The 18222-nt window shown below is 49.7% G+C and overlaps 1 protein-coding gene across 4 annotated transcripts in view; it reads left to right on the top strand.

Annotated features, from left to right (window-relative positions):
* MON1A (MON1 vesicular trafficking associated A) overlaps positions 1-16402 on the top strand; it is a 214200-nt gene extending 197798 nt beyond the window's left edge. For all 4 annotated transcript variants that reach the window (XM_078661249.1, XM_078661250.1, XM_078661251.1 and 1 more), the window contains exon 6: positions 14352-16402. In XM_078661249.1, coding sequence (XP_078517375.1) covers positions 14352-14492 — 141 coding nt within the window. In that variant the 3' untranslated portion in view covers positions 14493-16402. The remainder of the gene's footprint in view (positions 1-14351) is intronic.
* The last annotated feature ends 1820 nt before the right edge of the window (positions 16403-18222 follow it).

Below are 18222 nucleotides of genomic sequence, written 5' to 3' on the forward strand. Positions count from 1 at the left end.
ACGCGTTATCCACGAGGAAAATAATAGGAGTGTGTGACAATTGAATACTCTGTAGAGGGGAACAAAAAAGGGAGGGGGGTGGAAGGGAACAAAACCGTATTAATCAAAAGGGGGCCCCTAATTAACAAAACAGAGTCATCTATACAAAAGGAAAGCAAAACGAGCCTACCGGCCTGAACAAGTGGCTTCACTACATTGTAAATAAAAACAATGCTAGTAGATTGACCCTTGGAATTGTGATTCTCAAATTGCGATTTTCTCACAGAAAATCGCAATTTGAGAATGTATCCTCATTCATTCCTATGGGCCTTTTGGCCCATTGGAATGAATTGGGCACTCATTCCTTAATTGCGATTCGCAATTTGCTAATCGCAAATAAGGAATGTTAGAGATTCGCAAGAAAATTGCGAATTATTACCTACATTCCATTTTGCTATTCTCAAATAGCTATTCCTTAAAAATCGCTATTTGAGAATCGCAAAATGGAAATTACCTACATATGCCCCCTAGTGAGTCAATTTAAATCCATTTATAAACATTCTCTTCTTTACAGGATATCATTGGTCTCATGACCCAGGTTGATATTTTATGTTATTCCCTGTAAACCATATGGGATGTTCTTAGAGCAAAATCGAAATGGCAGGAAACATTTTGATGTTCAAAATATTACTAAAGCCTACTGTGTGGGTCTGAAAAGCTCTTATGAACATTAAAGTCTGGCAACATTGGCTATACATTAGAAGGACCTCAATTAATCTAATTTTATATAAGTCTGGGCGCACCGCTAATAAATGGTACGACCATATCCTTTTATCTAAAACTGTCCAGTAGCCAAGATTCAGCTTTAAGTTAATTCTGGAGCACAGTTTTCTAATTTGTGAATTACAGGGTTAGGCAAAGATGGACTGTACCCTATACTCTGAGTGTTCTACAGACATAATTATCGATTCCTCATTTCCACTGGGTTTGTAACCTCTTGCATAGTCAGGGGCAGCTGGCCGGCATGGCTTGCGGTTGGGGTGGTGGGTTTGCAGGGGGGCGGGGGGCGTGGGCTGCATTCCAAAAAAGAAATAAAACTTACCTTGCCGCCTCTGGGTTCCGGGTCCTGCGTCCTCTCTCCTGCTCTCCTGTATCAGACTACAGGTCGGAACAGGAAACAGACAGCCCGGCTCCCACCCCATAGCCAATCACAAGGCTTCAGTGGAGCGTTGTGATTGGTGTGAGCACCGTGACATGGCGCTTAGCCAGGGGCTGGAGGGGTAGGCACAGCCTGCATGGACAACAGGGGAGTGCGCATGACTGTAAAGGGCGGCCCAAGAGGGCCGACCAAACAGTCATTGCGCACAGCACAGGAGTGTCTACCACTCCTCCCCTGCAGCCCAGCCCCGCCCCTTCACGCACTGCTGCAGCAGGAGGAAAAAATAAAATGATAATAACATTCCGTTATTATCATTTTATTTTTTTCCTTCTTTAGCTACTCCCTGGCAGTGGTGCAACGCTTCTTCGCCACAGTGGAGGAGGCGCCCCTGTGCACAGTGCTGTTTCTGACATTAGAGTATCGGAGCACTGATTATCTCCTCAACGCAAAATTCAAATCTGCACATAATCCCTGTGTGAGATCTTAGTGATGGTGTTACCAACCATTTGATGAAGATAATCACAACTCCTACTACTTACATTTGTCCAAAATTCTTAAGTATTCTTTTTCATTGGCATTAGTCATTCCAATGCCCCACTAAACTATGGTCCTGCGCATTTCCTCTCACACTATCGCAGCAATGAGCCTCCTAACCTGAATTCACGACATTGATTTTCATCTTCAAGAGCCATCGCACCATCAAATATAGTAAAATTATTTTGTAGCGTGGCAGATGGGTCTTTCAGTGAAAAGCGTAACAGTGGGTGTTGCCTTAGTTGAAAGAAGTTATACATATATTCTTAGTAAATCACAAAGTGCAGGAAAGTTTTCGGGTGTAAGTTTAAAACAAATTGCCAGCAGGAAGCAGTTCATTTTTATGTGACACGGGTCCTCTTTACAAACCAAGGCAGACTGTGCATAATGCTGATTCAGATCCTTCAGACATTTTCTTCCTGCTTCTCCAAATCTGGGTGTGGGTAAGCAAGGCCTTCATGATAAGAGGCGTGAAAATGCATAAAGTAAATTTAGATGGGATTCTGCGGGATTGGGAGTTAAAGTGATTGCATTTCAAATCTCTTATGGCTCTCTCTGAATCCATCAAAAGGAAGGAAGGAAGGTACCCCTATAGACTTTACAGGGAGGGGGTATGTACAAAACCAGAAGGACATATACCCTGTCACACAGTATTACATAAAAGGCAACCTCTTGATTGCAATGGATATTCCTTGTAGGTATCAACACAGAGCATATTAAAGCAGGCAAAATAACATTTAGCAACAAAAGAATATTCTAATAATATTCTAGGTATCACAATGCATTATGAAAGCACATCTAAGGAGAATATTGGTTAAAAAAGGAAAATGTATTATTCTTCATGTATCGTCAACCTAGGGCTTCCCTGAGGGTTACAAACTAAGCACTTCCGGAATCATATGTTGGAGCAGGGAGGCCGCTACTCACTTATCAGCACCTGAGGTCTAAATTGATGTAAAAGACCAGATAAAACCTGGTGACCCACAATAGAGGAACCAGAAATTACCATTGGTATACCCAAGCCGCGTTCAAGGGCTGAAATTTTAACCAAATACCTGACCCCACAAGACGGTGGCTCCAACGTATAACTACAGGAGGGAGTCATTGCATATAGAAGAAGAGGCGCCAATCCAACAGCCAAAATCAAGGTGGTTAATTGAAACACTCCAGGGATTATGAAATTGATGATACATAACCCAATGAATATAATAAGATTTTAAATACAAGAAATTGTTACGTCCTGATGAAGGTGGAAATTACTGTACACCGAAACGCTGCATCGACTGTTTTTAACATATTACACTTGTCTCACTAAAAAGACACACGTTTTTTAACTTTTTAGAGTGTAACCCTCAGGTAGGCCCTAGGTTGATGATACATGAAGAATAATACATTTTCCTTTTTTAACCAATATTCTCCTTAGATGTGCTTTCATAATGCATTGTGATACCTAGAATATTATTAGAATATTCTTTTGTTGCTAAATGTTATTTTGCCTGTTTTATTATACTTTGTGTTGATACCTACAAGGAATATCCATTGCAATCAATAGGTTGCCTTTTATGTAATACTGTGTGACAGGGTCTATGTCTCTCTGAATCCGACATAACTTTTGCCCTGAAGGCTCATTTTTGATTGGGAACACAAATATGTACATGTGGATGTTCTGCCAAGCTCTGTGGTGGCAGCGTTCTTATTAGTGTTCCCTTTTGCATGTGCTCTAGCTGAGGTGTTTACTTTATTCAATGTGAACACATTTGGGTGAGTGGAGTTATTTGCTCTAGTTAGTCAATGGAATATTAAAAACATTAGGCCTCACTGATATACCACACAGTTAGGTGTCAGCAGTTCATTCAGTTAGGATGTGCCTAGGTTGTAGAGGGGGTGGCCTTCAGATGGTTCTGATGCTCCAGAGGTCCTTATCGCAATTATGCAGTAACAAAGGGGTATGCTGGATCCGATGATGGTTAAATTGCTGGACATGTAACTGGGCTTTATGTCAAACTACAGTAAGTGCTTGTGCTTGGTCCAAAGCTATAAACATAGGTCATGTCTAAACTCTCAACAAGAATGTTGACATATTTATACCCCCAAATTTAACAAAACATGTTTTTCACAACCGTCTTTATTTAAATGTTAGGCAGAGCATAGGTACAGTTCTCCACAAACAGGAGGATACCGTCCACAGTAAACATATAGCAGGATGCCTAGAGAGCCTAAAAGTGAAATTACCCCCTCCCCGTCCCACGTCCCATCCACCCCCAAGAACACACCCCAACTCCCGTCCCCATCTACCCACCCCTTATCCCACCCTAACCCCGTGCACGTGTTCACAGGTCACCAAATATACAGGTAAGGCAAAGTAGGTATCGGGTATCGGCCTAGGGCCCAAGGTCCCCTTCCAGAGGCGGCACATCCTCCGTATCAGCTGGGGGTTCCAGAGTCAGTCCCCTGTAGTCCGCCCACCGCTTCCAGATCTTATAATGTTTCCGGGGGCACCCCCTGGCTTCAAACACCGGCAGTTCCAATCCCATAAGAAAGTCTAAGCCCGCCTTCCAGGCGGTAAGTGGGGGGGCACGGTCACTCTTCCAAGCTCTCGCCAGATCTCGCTTTGCTACCACCAAACCCAGGAACAGTAGATGGCGTTTATAAATGTTACCACCAACATTCTCCAGGACATGGAGGAGGGCCAGCCTGGGTGTACGGGGGAGATCCCACCCCAACACTTCCGACAGACAATTCCACACCCCACTCCAAAATCGGGTCAGCCCCACACAAGACCACACCATGTGCAACAGCGTTCCCCGTTCAGTGCAACAGCGTTCCCCGTTCAGTACCACAGCGCAAGCATTCCGGAGCGGCAATGAGGCCTGCCCTCCACAGTCTCTCCCTGGTATAGTATGCTCTATGTAGGTATTTAAACTGTATGAATCTGAGTCGCACCACAATAGCAGCCCCGCGGGGGGATTCAAGGGCCTCCCTCCAGTCATCCTCATCCAACGGGCCAATATCCGTCTCCCAGGAGGCCTTCAGTGACAGGAGAGAAGAAGAGCAGTGAATAACCAGCGTCTGGTAAATTTTAGAAACTTTCTTATCTCCCAGGTCCCCCATGAAGATCTTGGCCTCCACAGGGCTGAATTCGGGAAGCTGGTCCAGCCCCACCAGACTCGGCGCGAGTGCATGGCGGAATTGAAGATATTTGAAAAATTGGGTCTTGGGCATGTCGAATTCAGAGCTGAGATCCTGAAAGGATTTGAGGGTAGTCCCTGTGAGGACATGGCCAAGGGAGGAAATCCCTATGGCGTCCCAGCCACCAAACCCCGATAAGGAGGCCAGTGCCGGAAGCCGACCGTTATTCCACAGCGGAGTTTCGGCTGTCAGTCTGCCCCACCAACCCATACGGCGCAGCACCTGCCTCCAGATCACAAAGACCACCTGAGTGACCCGCGGCATCCTCCTCCGCCGCCCGGCCGAGTACAATAACGTGTGTAGAGTGGCACCGCCCATCAAAAAGTGTTCTAGCGCATAAGCCGGGTCGCTGTGGTCGCCATACCACCACTCATTCAAAACCAGCAGGTGAGCGGCCTGGTAGTAGGACAGGAGGTCAGGGGAAGCCAGGCCCCCACAGTATGTGGACAGAAAGCAGGTCCGCAGTGCCACTCTAGAGGCACCCCCGGCCCACAGAAACCGGCCAAGCGTCGAGTTCACGCGACGGAACCACTGCGGGTCAATCCTATACGGGTGGTTCTGTAATTGATAGAGGAGCCGTGGCAGGGCGACCATCTTGAAGATGGCTGATCTGCCATATACATTAAGGGGCATGTGAGACCAGGTTTTGACGTCCGACTGGACTTTATCCCACACCGGCTGTATGTTACGCTCCCATGCGACCGTGGCAGACACCGACCGGAAGACACCCAGGTACTTTAGACCACCGACCGCCACCTGTAGAGCCGAAGCCCAGGGGCACGTCTCCGGTTCGTCGCCCAGCACCCAAAGGGTCGATTTGCTTGGGTTAAGAAAGAGTCCCGAAACCTCGCCAAACACTTGCATCATGTCCAGTATGCGAGGGCCAGAGCGGTGAAGGTCAGTCATAAAGAAAAGGACATCATCCGCATACAAAGCGATTCGATCTGTGAGGTCTGCTCCCCACACAAAGCCACGATACTGTGCATCAAGACGTACCCGTGTGGCCAACGGCTCCATGGCCAGGGCGAAGAGGTAAGGGGAGAGGGGGCATCCCTGTCGGGTTCCCCTGGCAATCGGGAACCTCTCCGAGATCGCGCCAGAGATACGCACCGAGGCGGTGACATCTGTGTACAGCAGCCTCACGTAGGAGATGAACACCGGTCCCAAGTTGAGGAGCGGCAGAAGGGCAAAGAGGTATGTCCAGCTGACTGAGTCAAACGCTCTGTCGATGTCTGCTAGCAACAACGCCGCCCGATCCCCGGTCGCCCCCACAGCATCTACCGCCGCCTGTGCGCGCCTAATGTTGTGTCGCGTCGCCCGGTGGGGCATAAAGCCTGCCTGATCCGGGTGAACCAGATCTGCAATATATGGGAGCAGACGGTTTGCCAGAGCCTTGGCTAGTAATTTAGCCTCGAAGTTGATCAGGGATATGGGACGATAGGACTCGTGTCGGTCGGGGGGCCTACCCGGTTTCTGGAACACCACGATTTCGGCCTGACGCCAGTCCGACGGTAGGCTACCCCGCTCCCGCGCTAATTCCAACGCCCGCCGATAGTGTGGCCCAAGCTGCAAGTGGAACTTTCTATAGAATTCACTGGGGAACCCACTCGGTCCCGGTGCTTTGCCCACATTGAGCTGGCCTAGCGCATCCCCCAGTTCCTCCGCTGTCAAGGGGAGGTCCAGGGCTTCCCTCACCTCATCCGGGACTGCCCGAGGGGGAATCTCCGCGAGGAACCCAGCAATCGCCTCTGGCTGGAGGTACTCCCGAGGAGCATACTGCTCGGCATAATATCGCGCAAAGCTCGCCGCCAAGGTCGCAGGGTCAGTTAAAGCGGTACCCTCCCCGTCCATGAGGCCTGGCAGGGTGATTGGTTGTAGTGTGTGTTGGCATAGCCTATGGAGCATAGTGCAGGATTTATCTCCCCATTGGTAGACCCTGCTCCGCGTGGCCAGCCACGCTTGACGAGCTTCATCCAGTAACACCGAGGCGTAGGAGTGCTGTGCCTGCAGAAGCAAGCGTAGCGTTAGATCATCCCTCTCTCCCCGACATCGTCCCTGCAGCACCTCCACCCGCTCAGCAGCAGCAACAATGGTCTCCTGCCGAGTGCGACGGGCAGCCCCACACCATGCAATGTCAAGGCTTCTTATAGTAGGTTTCATGGCTTCCCACACAATCACCGCGTCAATCCCTTCCGCCAGATTCTCCTGCCAGTAGTGGGCTATCGCACTGCGCATATGTTGTGTGTAGTCAGCTTGCTGCAGGTGCCACGTGGACATCCTCCACCTAAAGGGCCGTCGTGGCTTGCGCAAGTCGATCTGTACCGTAACAGGGGAGTGATCCGACAGCCCCCTGGGCCGAATCGCAGCCCATTTCACCCTGTCAAGGAAGGCCCCCGGCACAAACACACAATCCAGTCGTGAGAAGGAGCCGTGTACGGCCGACACATACGTATACTCACGCGCCCTGGCATGCAAGTGTCTCCAGGCATCCGCCCAGCCCATCAATCATTGCCTTCAGCCGCGTAGAGGAGGCCGCAGCCGCGGCCCCCCGCGAGCTCTGCCTGTCCAGGCTTACATCCACCACATCATTCCAGTCACCACCGATCACAGCCAAGGAGTCCGGGATCTCCGCCCAAAGGTCAAACAATTTCTCAGCCAAGGACCACTGCAGCGGGGGGGGCATAGACACAGCCAAATACCACTGGTTCCGAGCCAATCGTCCCTTTCACAAACACATACCGACCCTGAGGATCTAGCCAGTGACGTTCGTGAGTATACGACAGCCGTCTGTGGATAAGGATAGCAACCCCTCTCGAGCCCCTGGAAATCCCGGCATGGAACACCTGATGGAAACCAAATCGCTGCAAACTCAGTGCCTTTGTGCCTAACATGTGTGTTTCTTGGAGGAGCATCACATCAGCCACGTTCCTTTTACCCCACCGCAGTACCGCCCCGCGCTTGATTTTGTCCAACATCCCCCGAACATTCCAGCTCAATATTCGCATAGAGTCATTAGTAAGGTCCTGCCCGGGGGTGTCAACCATAGTCACAAGGAACAAGTCTCTGAGGCCTCCAGGGCCCGACCCAGGCCACCCACACCATACCAGCCAAAACAGCAAAAACACGTGCACCCCTTTCGGAACATCCACCCCCCACCCAGATCCTTTCCACCAACCCTGTTCCCCCAACAACCCAACCCCCCACCCCTCACCCCTATACCTCAGAAAACATTGAAGTACCTGTCGCGGCATGGGGAGCTTCAGGCCCAAAACAGAGCGCCTAAAACCCACCATACCAATGGATCCCAACTATTCCCCCCAACTAACAGAGCCGTTCCCTCAGGGTCACCCCCCAGCCAAGGGAGGATCGGGCGGCCCAAACAAAGAGTACCCCAAACCCCCATCGTACTAAGCACCCAGATCTCATGGAGAGCGTAGCAGTCAGGTGCCACCCAGCTGAAGGCCCCATGTCCCACCATGACCCGGGTTATACTGCACCATTCGTCGTCTGCTCCTCCACCCAGGCCTCCGATCAAGGCCCTCCGCAGGTTCTACCAATGGAGCCAGACGAAGCAATGATATATGGAATCACCCCATGTTCAGTTTTCTTTCCCCGATTGGTCAGTGTCAGGTTGCGTCCCATTCAGTAGTCCCTCTCTGGGCCGGGAACGCCGTCGTGAGTGGGACTTCCGATGTCGTTTACCCCTGCCGGCGGAGTCCCTCCTCTCCTGCGATGATCCACGCGATGGCCCAGAGCCCAGTCCCGGCTGGGCGTTCGGTCGGATCCTGACTGTCTCATCCGTCCACTTGAAGACGTCCTCCGGGGAGTCGAAGAAGTGAGTCTTGGAATTGAAAACCACTCGAAGGCGGGCTGGATACAGCAACGAGTATTGGATCTTTAGGCCGCGCAGTTTGGCCTTCACATCCAGAAAAGAATGTCGCTGCTGCTGCACCTGCCTGGTGTAGTCCGGGAAGATCATGATCCTGTGGCTGTCGAACAGCAAAGTTTATTTAGCCCTCGCCTCCCGGAGTATGGTGTCCCTGTCGTGGAAGTTTAGGATTTTTGCTATGACTGGCCGAGGCCGTTCCCCCACCGGCGGTTTCTGTGCCAATGCCCTATGCGCGCGCTCCACCACAAAGCAGCGCGACAAAGCGTCCGGGGGAAGCCAGCTTTCCAGCCACTGCGTCAGGAAGGCATCCATGGGCCCCTTCTCGCAATCTTCCGGAAAACCTACGAAGCGCAGGTTATTCCGTCGCGCTCGCCCCTCCGCGTCCTCCACACGAAGAGCCAGCCCCTTCTGGATCTTCTCCATCTCCATCACTTTCCGTTTTAAATCGCCAACGTCTCCCTCCACTCCCGTGATCCTGGTCTCGGTCTCCGTGATGCGGGCAACAGCATTGCGGAGGTCTTGGCGCAACAACATTACATCGGCACCCACCGCACCAATTTTGGCATCTAACATGTCTCTGGACTGCGTGATGGCCGCCATCAGAGCCGCGTTGTCTGGTCCGGTGTTCTGGCCACCCCCGGCAGCCCCCGAGCCCCCACTGGGACCGGTGAATTTGTCGATTGGCCCCTGCTTGGCGGGGTTCGTGCCACCTCCGCCTCTGCGTTATAGAAACAAGGGTTCCTAGCTTATTTGAAATAGTCACAATACAGTATAGCACACAGTGGACTACTATACGTTAAATTCTCCCTGCCCAGCCGGGCAAGGAATTTATTTACCAATAAATGTCAGATTTAAACACAATATTTTTCAGACAAGTAGTATGACACAAGCCTGTGCCGTACTTTGAAAAAGAGAAGATAGAGAAAAGTGAAAGGGGTGTTTTCAGGCAAGGAAAAAAGAGCAAGTCAGGGCACTTATAAATGAAAAGAAATAGTGACAGTGTCGCCTGGAGTGCAACAAACAATATCAATTTTAAAATGCTACTGGTCTGGTCATGGTCCGGATAGTTGTATTGGGCCGCCCAGTGTCTTTGGTAGTCTCTCCGCACACCGTCACCCAAGATCAGCCGCCACCCGGGGTGAGGCCCAGGACCCGGAATCCCGCAGGGCGCTTCGCCACACCCGCATGCCACTACCGGGCACGGTCACTGCGCCCGTTTCAGACAGTTAATGGCCTCATGCAACTTCCAGGCCCCAACAGCAAATGAGCCCGGCTCCTCACCTTCGGGGGCTCCACCAGTGTCCTGTGTCCATGGAGCACTCCGCCGCCGTGGGTGGTGGGTACAACCAAACGCCGGGACCTGGGCGGCCAGGCGATGCTGTTTCTCTGGACCTTCCCGGTCACCCAAGCTAGGCACAGCGCCGGGGGGGGAAAGCAGACGCTGCAGCTCCACGGGCCGTTCCACCAGCAAGGCGGGAAGACGAGGCGCCCCCAACAATGGCGCGGGCAAATCTCCGGGCCAGCTACCCCCACGGGTCACAGCACGGGATCCACAGCATCAGGACGTGCCCCCTCTCCGCCGGCACACCGGCGCCTGCCCGGCCGCCGCTCCGTCTCCGGCAGCCCAGGGGGACCCGACCAGTCCCGGGGTCCACGGAGCCCTCCTCAGCACCTCCAGTAGTGTCCGCAAGCCGGGCTGCAGCAGGAGATTCCGCCGTCTGTACTCCGGCCGCTAGGCCCCTGCCTCCCGAGGCCCAGGAGCCCGCCAGCAATCCAGCCGCCCAGGGACCAGCGCCAGCAGGCGAGGTGTGGCCGAAATCGAGGCCCCGGCGTCCCAGGCGGCAAGTAGGCCCGGCGGGTATCACTGCGGGTATTATCTGCAGCCGGCGACCGGGGGTCTCAAGAGTACCACCGGAGGGTGTCTTCGGTCTCCGGCAGCCGCCGCCGTCGTTTTAAGGGTGATTGTGGGTTTGGGGAAGGATAACTCGGCAGGATAAATTGCGGGCCGGCGGGAGCTCTAAGGAGCCACGTCCGCCATCGTCGCCCTCGAAGCCACGCCCTCAACAAAACATGTTTTTCAATGTATTTGTTAAAATTTAGCTTAAAAATCAATATCAAAGTAGGTACATGAGATCCACAACAATACTATAATAACAAATAAATAGAAGAGATAACAGAGATTTAAGGAGATTAAATCTGGAGGTATAAATATTTCAATATTCTGTAGAGTTCTCGGCTCTTTCTAAACTGGGTGAATGTATGTTAGGTGATTTGATGTTTGTAGGTTCATCTGAATGACAAGTGACCTCCAAGGGGAACTATTTTTGACTCTTTTTAGGTCTCGCCCTGGAATTAGCATCCAAAGGATGCTTCCAGGGTTGGAGACGTATAGTCAGCTGTCTCGAGGGAAGGACGGACGAGAAGGTGCACGAGCGCAGTCCAGGCTGGATTGGTGTGCGCGAACGCGCACGTTCCGTCCTGCGCCGCCCTCCAATACTCCCAGCCTACCGCGCATGCATGCATGCACACAGACAGACACAGACAGACACACACACACACACACACGCGCGCGCACTCGCACTTACACTTACACAGACACGCAGGCACCCAGACAGGCAACCCCCTCCTCCTCCTCCCCCACAGTCACACACGCATACACACAGACTCCAAGACACACGCACACATACACAGGCCGCCGCCGCGCGCGTGCCCACACATGCCCCCCTCCCGCCCTCGCAGGCCAGCCACAAAGCGAAGCCCCACTCACCGGCAGCAGGACTCTTCCTCCATTCTTCGGCACCGGGGCGCAGGGTAGGCTCCTGCCTGCTCCGGTGCTGCAACCAATCGCGGCTCTTCCGGCTCTTCCGTGGGAGGCGGGGTAGGCTCCCGCCCTCCTACTTCCTGTTTCCTGTTGTCGCGCCGGCCTGCCTGACTTCCTGGTCGCAGGCCGGCAGAGTGTTACTTACATAAGGTAATAGTGACAATTGGGAGCAAACAAATGAAATAAATAAAGGTAGACAGGTCACCTCAACTGGGCATTTCCGCCAGGTCAGTAATTACCACTTGTGGAGGCCAATAAGTGAAATACCTATGGAAGCTGAACCGTTGTCGCCAGACCACTGTTTAATGCCACTCTTTGGTGAAGTGAAAGCAGCTGGAACCGAGAGCCCATATATGAGAATATGACAATTTTGGGGCATTGTGAGGAGCCTGCACCGATGGTCCCAGGGCCGGATTAGAAACAAAAATCAGTTCTGGCTAAAGTGTTCGAACCAGCCCCACGCTGCAGACGGCCTGGGCTAGAATGGAGACGAGGGGGCTTTTATGGTTTAGGCGCGCACAGCCCATCGAACTCTGCAAGCCGCTACCTGGACAGCAGCCCAAAGCTGGGGCCATAGAAGGGGCAGTGCGGCCCTCGGTGGGCGGCGCTAGGAGCCGGCACAGGGCAGGGGACATCGCTGGGCACCTGTTAGCAACAACAGCCCCCTAGACTCTGCCTAATGCCTCGAGGGGCTCCGAAGACTGTGTGTGGTTGTTGCATCGCGACACTGGCCTGAGGGGTGTAAATAAGATACGTTGCAGCAGACACCCGGCCCTCAGCACGGGAGCCCCTGGCAGCCGGCACGGTATCCCAGCCCCACAACTGCTTTTCCCATTCCCGACCCTTGAGCCAGGTTGTAAATAAAAACACTAGCGCAGGAATAAAGCGCCATTTGCTAGCATGGAGGGCTCAGTGCTGTCCTCGGAGGGCTACCATCCCCAGGAAAGCCCCCCGCCGGTAGCAGCTCCTCGGGAACAGGGTACTTACCGCGCCAGAGCCCGGCCGGGTCCGCCTGCCCGCCATGGAGGGCAGCTGCACCTGTAACGCGAGCCTGTGCGCCCCCCGGACTCCCCCGGATGTCTGATGTGCGGAAGCCCAAGCGCACCTCGGCTATAAATACACCCGCTGCCCGGTGTGCCAGGGCTGTGCCAGGGAGCAGGCAGAGCTTGGGAGTGGTGGGAGCAGAGGCAGCACTGGCACTAATGGGCGCAGCACTCAGAATGCATTAGTGCAGCGCGCCGGGCGAGCAGCTGAGCGCCAGTGGGTGGAGTGAGGGGACACCGAGAAGGCAGGGCCTGGGTGGGAATGTTGGCAGAGTTAGGAGAGTACACGAATGAAACATCTGGTAACGCAAAATAACCGCCCCCCCCCTAGAATGTGATGATGTGGGCTCGACTCTCCCATATTCTAAAGGCATTTGTTGGCTTTGGGGTAAAGGGGCCCCACTGAAGGGTTGGGGCCCAATGAATTGTTGGTGTTCCCCTGCACCACAGGGGCTGCGGGGACCTGCCTTACGCCCAGGGCCGTTTCTAGGTGTTTTGCCGCCCTAGGCGAGAATTGAAAAATACCGCCTCCTCCCTTTTACTACCATCACTCCTCATCTCTCTCTTCTGAAGTTCATGGACTCCTCTCTCATGTGTCGAGCCCTCCCTTGAAAACTCCCTACTCTGCATCTCTCACCCCTCCACTGGTTCATTAACTCTCCCAGAGTCTATCAACTATTGTTCCTCGTGAAACCGTTAATGGGATTTATATGGACGGGAACATGCATGCATGTGCTTTAAATACCGCATTACAATAAGTGAAAGTAGGGGAACCGTAAGGATGTAACTTCTGATCCTTTCCAGATACAAAGGAATGTTTGCTTTTGCTAAAATCTGCAAATTGTAGAGCAAGTGATAAATTATGTGGCAAGTGATAAATTATGTGTCATGAATTATGTGGCAAGTGATACATTATGTGGCAAGCGATGAATTATATGGCAAGTGATACATTATGTGGCAAGCGATGAATTATGTGGCAAGTGATAAATTATTTTGCTAGTGATATATTATGTGGCATGTGATAAATTATGTGTCATGAATTATGTGGCAAGTGATACATTATGTGCCAAGCGATGAATTATGTGGCAAGTGATACATTATGTGGCAAGCGATGAATTATGTGGCAAGTGATAAATTATGTGGCAAGTGATAAATTGTGTGTCATGAATTATGTGGCAAGTGATAAATTATGTGGCAAGCGATGAATTATGTGGCAAGTGATACATTATTTGGCAAGTGATGAATTATGTGGAGGGGAGGGGCTATAATCATGCAGAAGACGCCGCAGCTGCCAAATTGCAGTGCTTGTGGTGTGTATTTTCTGTATCTGTTTATTATTCAGTTACGAAGAGGAGGTGGCGCCATTTCGGAAACTTGTCAGTGGACAACCTCTAACATTTCTTATGTGGGTGGACATGTGGCCTCCAGAGCTGCACTCTGATCTCAATGCTGCTCCATTTTGCTGCTGCATAAGTCATAGGTGGGCTGCATCATTATATGTCAATATGCAACATATTTTATATGTCCCTTTTTCTAAAAACAAAACGTAACTACTGCAAAAAAAAATAGCCAATGCCATTTACAATACTAAAAGCTCAAACTTTGCCTAATGCGAGACCTATTGCATTGCCAATGCTTGTTTAGGTAGCATCCAGTATAAAGTGTAATGTACATTTTTTGTTTGCCTTTTCAGAGTTTGTGAGAAAATAATGACTTTTTCCCAACTTTCCTCGACAGGTCACCAACGCCTTTGAGCTCTATATGTGTTATAGCCCCTTGGGGACCAAAGCCTCAGCTGCCAGTGGCATTAGCAAACTAATGAAATGGATCCGCAAGGAGGAAGACCGCCTCTTCATTCTCACACCACAGACCTACTGATGGAGGTTGCTTTGTTTCTGTTGTCTGGAAGGGATGAGAGGTTCCTCCTTACAGCTTGCCTTTTAATTCTCTCATTTTTTGATGGAATGGAGGTATACAGAGCGAACGAACAGATCTTCTTGCTTCATCAAGGCACCGATGAACATCTCTTCATCCTCATTCCTTGGACCTCCTGTGTACATACGTCCAGAGAAAGTGAGAGTTCCTATTTCTTGACCATGAAACTTCAAACCACCTGAAGATGCTCATGCTTCCAGGTTTGAGAATATATCCTCGCTGGTGGCTGCTTGTGCATCCTAACTGCGGACAACAGTCGGAGGTGGTAATATGTCAAAAGTAACTTCATTTTGTCTTCAACGTACAGCAGTGTTCTGGGTTTTGTGTAACCGTGCACTATGGACCTCAAATTTTAATCAAACTGACACAATCCTTACACTGGAGACCAGAGACTTGGAACTACATTCCAGCACTCAGCAGTACTGTAACTGCCCAGAAGAACACTGGTATGGAATAACAGAGTCACAACAAGTCTCAGCCAGAGAAGGTATTCTTAAAGTACAACACAAGTGATAGATGATTTGCAAGGCGAAAACTACCAGTGATAGACCATGCCAAACAGCCTTGTCGAACCGTTTTAAAATAGGGGATACATGATACAACAATAGTAGCTGGTAGGATTATTATTGGAACTGAAACCATGGATTTCAGACTTATCTCATGATGAAGTTTAGCAGCCCAAGGGCGTCTAGTGTAACCCATTGTTGATGTTTTAAACAGGGTATTATGATAACAATTAATTCTGGAGCAGTAACTCTAAGACAACAACGGAAAACAAGTGTCAAAGAGAGCTTTTGTAGTTTGCCCTTGGATAGTGACATACAGCTTCCTAGTCAAAATGACTCGCACAAGGACCAACCAAGTGATACAGTGTCGCTCCTTTATACTTCAAAGGTAAATTCTTCGTATATCTCAATTTGGATCCTGGAAACAGATTTTAAAATTTGTGCATTATCTTTATCGTGAGAGGAACAGACCACAAATACCAGAGGCTTCATGAGCATCAAATCAGCGCTGGAGAAATACTCCATGGTTTCCAGTTCCTCCAGCAAATGTTGGTGATGCATGTCTCTCTTGACGATGGTGTAATGGCCTCTAGGGACAGATGCAGTTTTGGAGTACTTTTGATGGTTAATGATCGCCTACATAGTCATAACAAAAGGCACATTGGTGGTGACGAGGGGGTGGTAACCATGAGTCCTGATAAGATGTGTTCCTTGCATCCTTACTTTTTCGCTTCAGACAATACACCCTTTGTGACCTTCGGAGTCTCCTAACTGGTCGATCTTGGTCATGATCGAGCAGGCATGGAATCGCAATAAGCAGCAGGCGCTCAGAAGAAAATGTCCCTCTCCCAGACGTTGTTCTTAGAATGGCTCAAAATGGCAACCTGGCCAGACAGCGCAGTTAAATGAAATAAGAACACAAAGAAGTGTATGCAGTCTCTATAGTAGAATGCTGGTGGCCCCTCCAGAAGAACTCCTTGCATGCCTTATAGTCTGTACCCCTTGTTTAATCGATCCCTGGAAGTCTATGCAGGAATCCACAATGGACGTCAGACAGTTACATTTCTATAGACCCTCCTCCACTCTCTACCCAAATTCCTATACTTACCCCATACCTCTCAGTCAAGTGGTGGCCCATCCGAATTACCCACCAGAGGGTTTCAGAAGTTTATTTTCTGACAGAGTTGGGAGAGCCTGGCTTCTGTGCGCATTTGCTCCAGAGACAAGCCTCAGAACTGCCTACCGCAAGCTGTGCAGAGCGTTGCTCCTCTTCAGTACAAATCACTGTAAAGATAATCAATTTTAAAAATGATAATTTCTAATAAAAGTGGTAATATTTTCAAGTCAGACCCTGTTTATTGGTAATGTTTTAGATATGGGTGTGTGCTTAAAAATGACAGAAAGACTACCTAGTACTGTGCACCCTTGGAAATGAGAACATATACTTTCTCCCAAAATCCTTTTTGTAAGAAAGTCAATGCTGAAACTCTCATGTGGGTTTTGCTCAACGCAATAAGGCTGTATTGACCCAACAGATAAACTTTTTATACCAGAAGTAATTTTCAATGCAGTTACAAAAAGTACATTTAGTGTTCAATGTACAATTTGGGGCTGGACGACACTAATCTAGCCACAGTCTGGGTCTGCATTGGAGTCGCCGTATTAGGTGTGCCCGTCGCAGACTTCAGCTGTATGGTCAATGGCAGCCAATAATGCACAGTTTCTTTAGTCCTTCTCCTTCATGATCGTTATTCTGGAGTATCAAGGACCCTGCCGAAGGTACAAAAGGAAAAGCCTCTCATAGCACTAAGGGCTAGATGTAGGTAAATTAGATTTACCGATTCATATATACCGAATTTTACCAATTCGGTATTCATGAATCGGTAAATCTAATGTAGGTAATTATTCGGTAAAAAAATACCGAATCGGTAGGATTCGGTATTTACCAATTCGGTAATTACCGAATCAGTATTTGCCATTGATTCCTATGGGCCTTGAAGCCCATAGGATTCAATGGCAAATACCGATTCGGTAATTACTGAAACGGTAAAATTACCGAATTGCCAAGGGGGACAGGGTGTCACTTTGACACCCTGTTGCACCCCTGTTTCTTGCTTGTGTGCCATGTGACACACATACATGCCCTTAGGGCATGTATGTGTTGGCACAGGTGTACACAGGTATCGTTATTTACCACCAAATAGTATTTGCTGGTAAATAACGAATCGTAAGGGCCTGTGGCACTGTTTAAAGTGCCACCTACATCTGTATTTACCGATTCGGTAAATTTACCGATTCGGAATTTTACAGAATCGGTAAATGTACCGATCGGTAAATCTACCGATTCTGTAAATATAAGGCCCCCTACATGTCAAACACTAAATACCGGTCGGTAACGGCCGACCGGTATTTGGTGTCCTACATCAACTTACAAGTATTTCCCTTTTGGCTACTAGGGACTACTGTCCTAAACCACTAGAGGGCGCACAAGGCGGTATGAATTTAAGTCTTTTTTTTTTTTTTAAGTTTGATTTATTGAAGAAAATAAAGAGGGAGGAGAGGAGGGAGGAAATGGGGAGTAAGAGTTACAGTAAGCAGATATATAAAATAAGCAATACAACAACAATTCTCATGTAAAGTAAGCATAACAAGCATGAGGAATTATGAACAATGGTATGTGGACATAAATGAAAGGTAAAAACAATATATCGAAAATTAATAGGTACAGCAATCAGGTAATAAGAAAATCATGGGGGTTTACGTACTTCAACCGTGGTGAGATCAGGAGAAGGATATGCAGGAGCAGTGGAAGAAAGGTATGTTACCAAGGGAAGCCAAATCAGGTCCCGTTTAATAGCCAGGGATATAGGGGAAACATAGTTGGTATCCAGACGGTGATGAAAACAGACCGCATTCCACCAAGATTGGTAGGAAATATTTGCAGCTTGTTTCCAGTTGGATGTGATGGTATGGAAAGCTACAGCTATAAAGAGGTCAAGTAAAAGATAATGACTGGGAGAGAGAGGAAGTTCCAGTGCGAGGGAACCTAGAAAAACTAGTGTAGGGGAAAAGGGAACCTGGAAGTGAATTTTTTTTTGTATTTGCTTCCAAACTAATTGCCAGAACTGGGCAGTAGGAGGACAGTCAAAAAGCATATGTTTGAGATC

The sequence above is a fragment of the Lissotriton helveticus genome, chromosome 9 (genome assembly GCF_964261635.1).
Source record: "Lissotriton helveticus chromosome 9, aLisHel1.1, whole genome shotgun sequence".
Classification (NCBI taxonomy): Eukaryota; Metazoa; Chordata; class Amphibia; order Caudata; family Salamandridae; genus Lissotriton; species Lissotriton helveticus.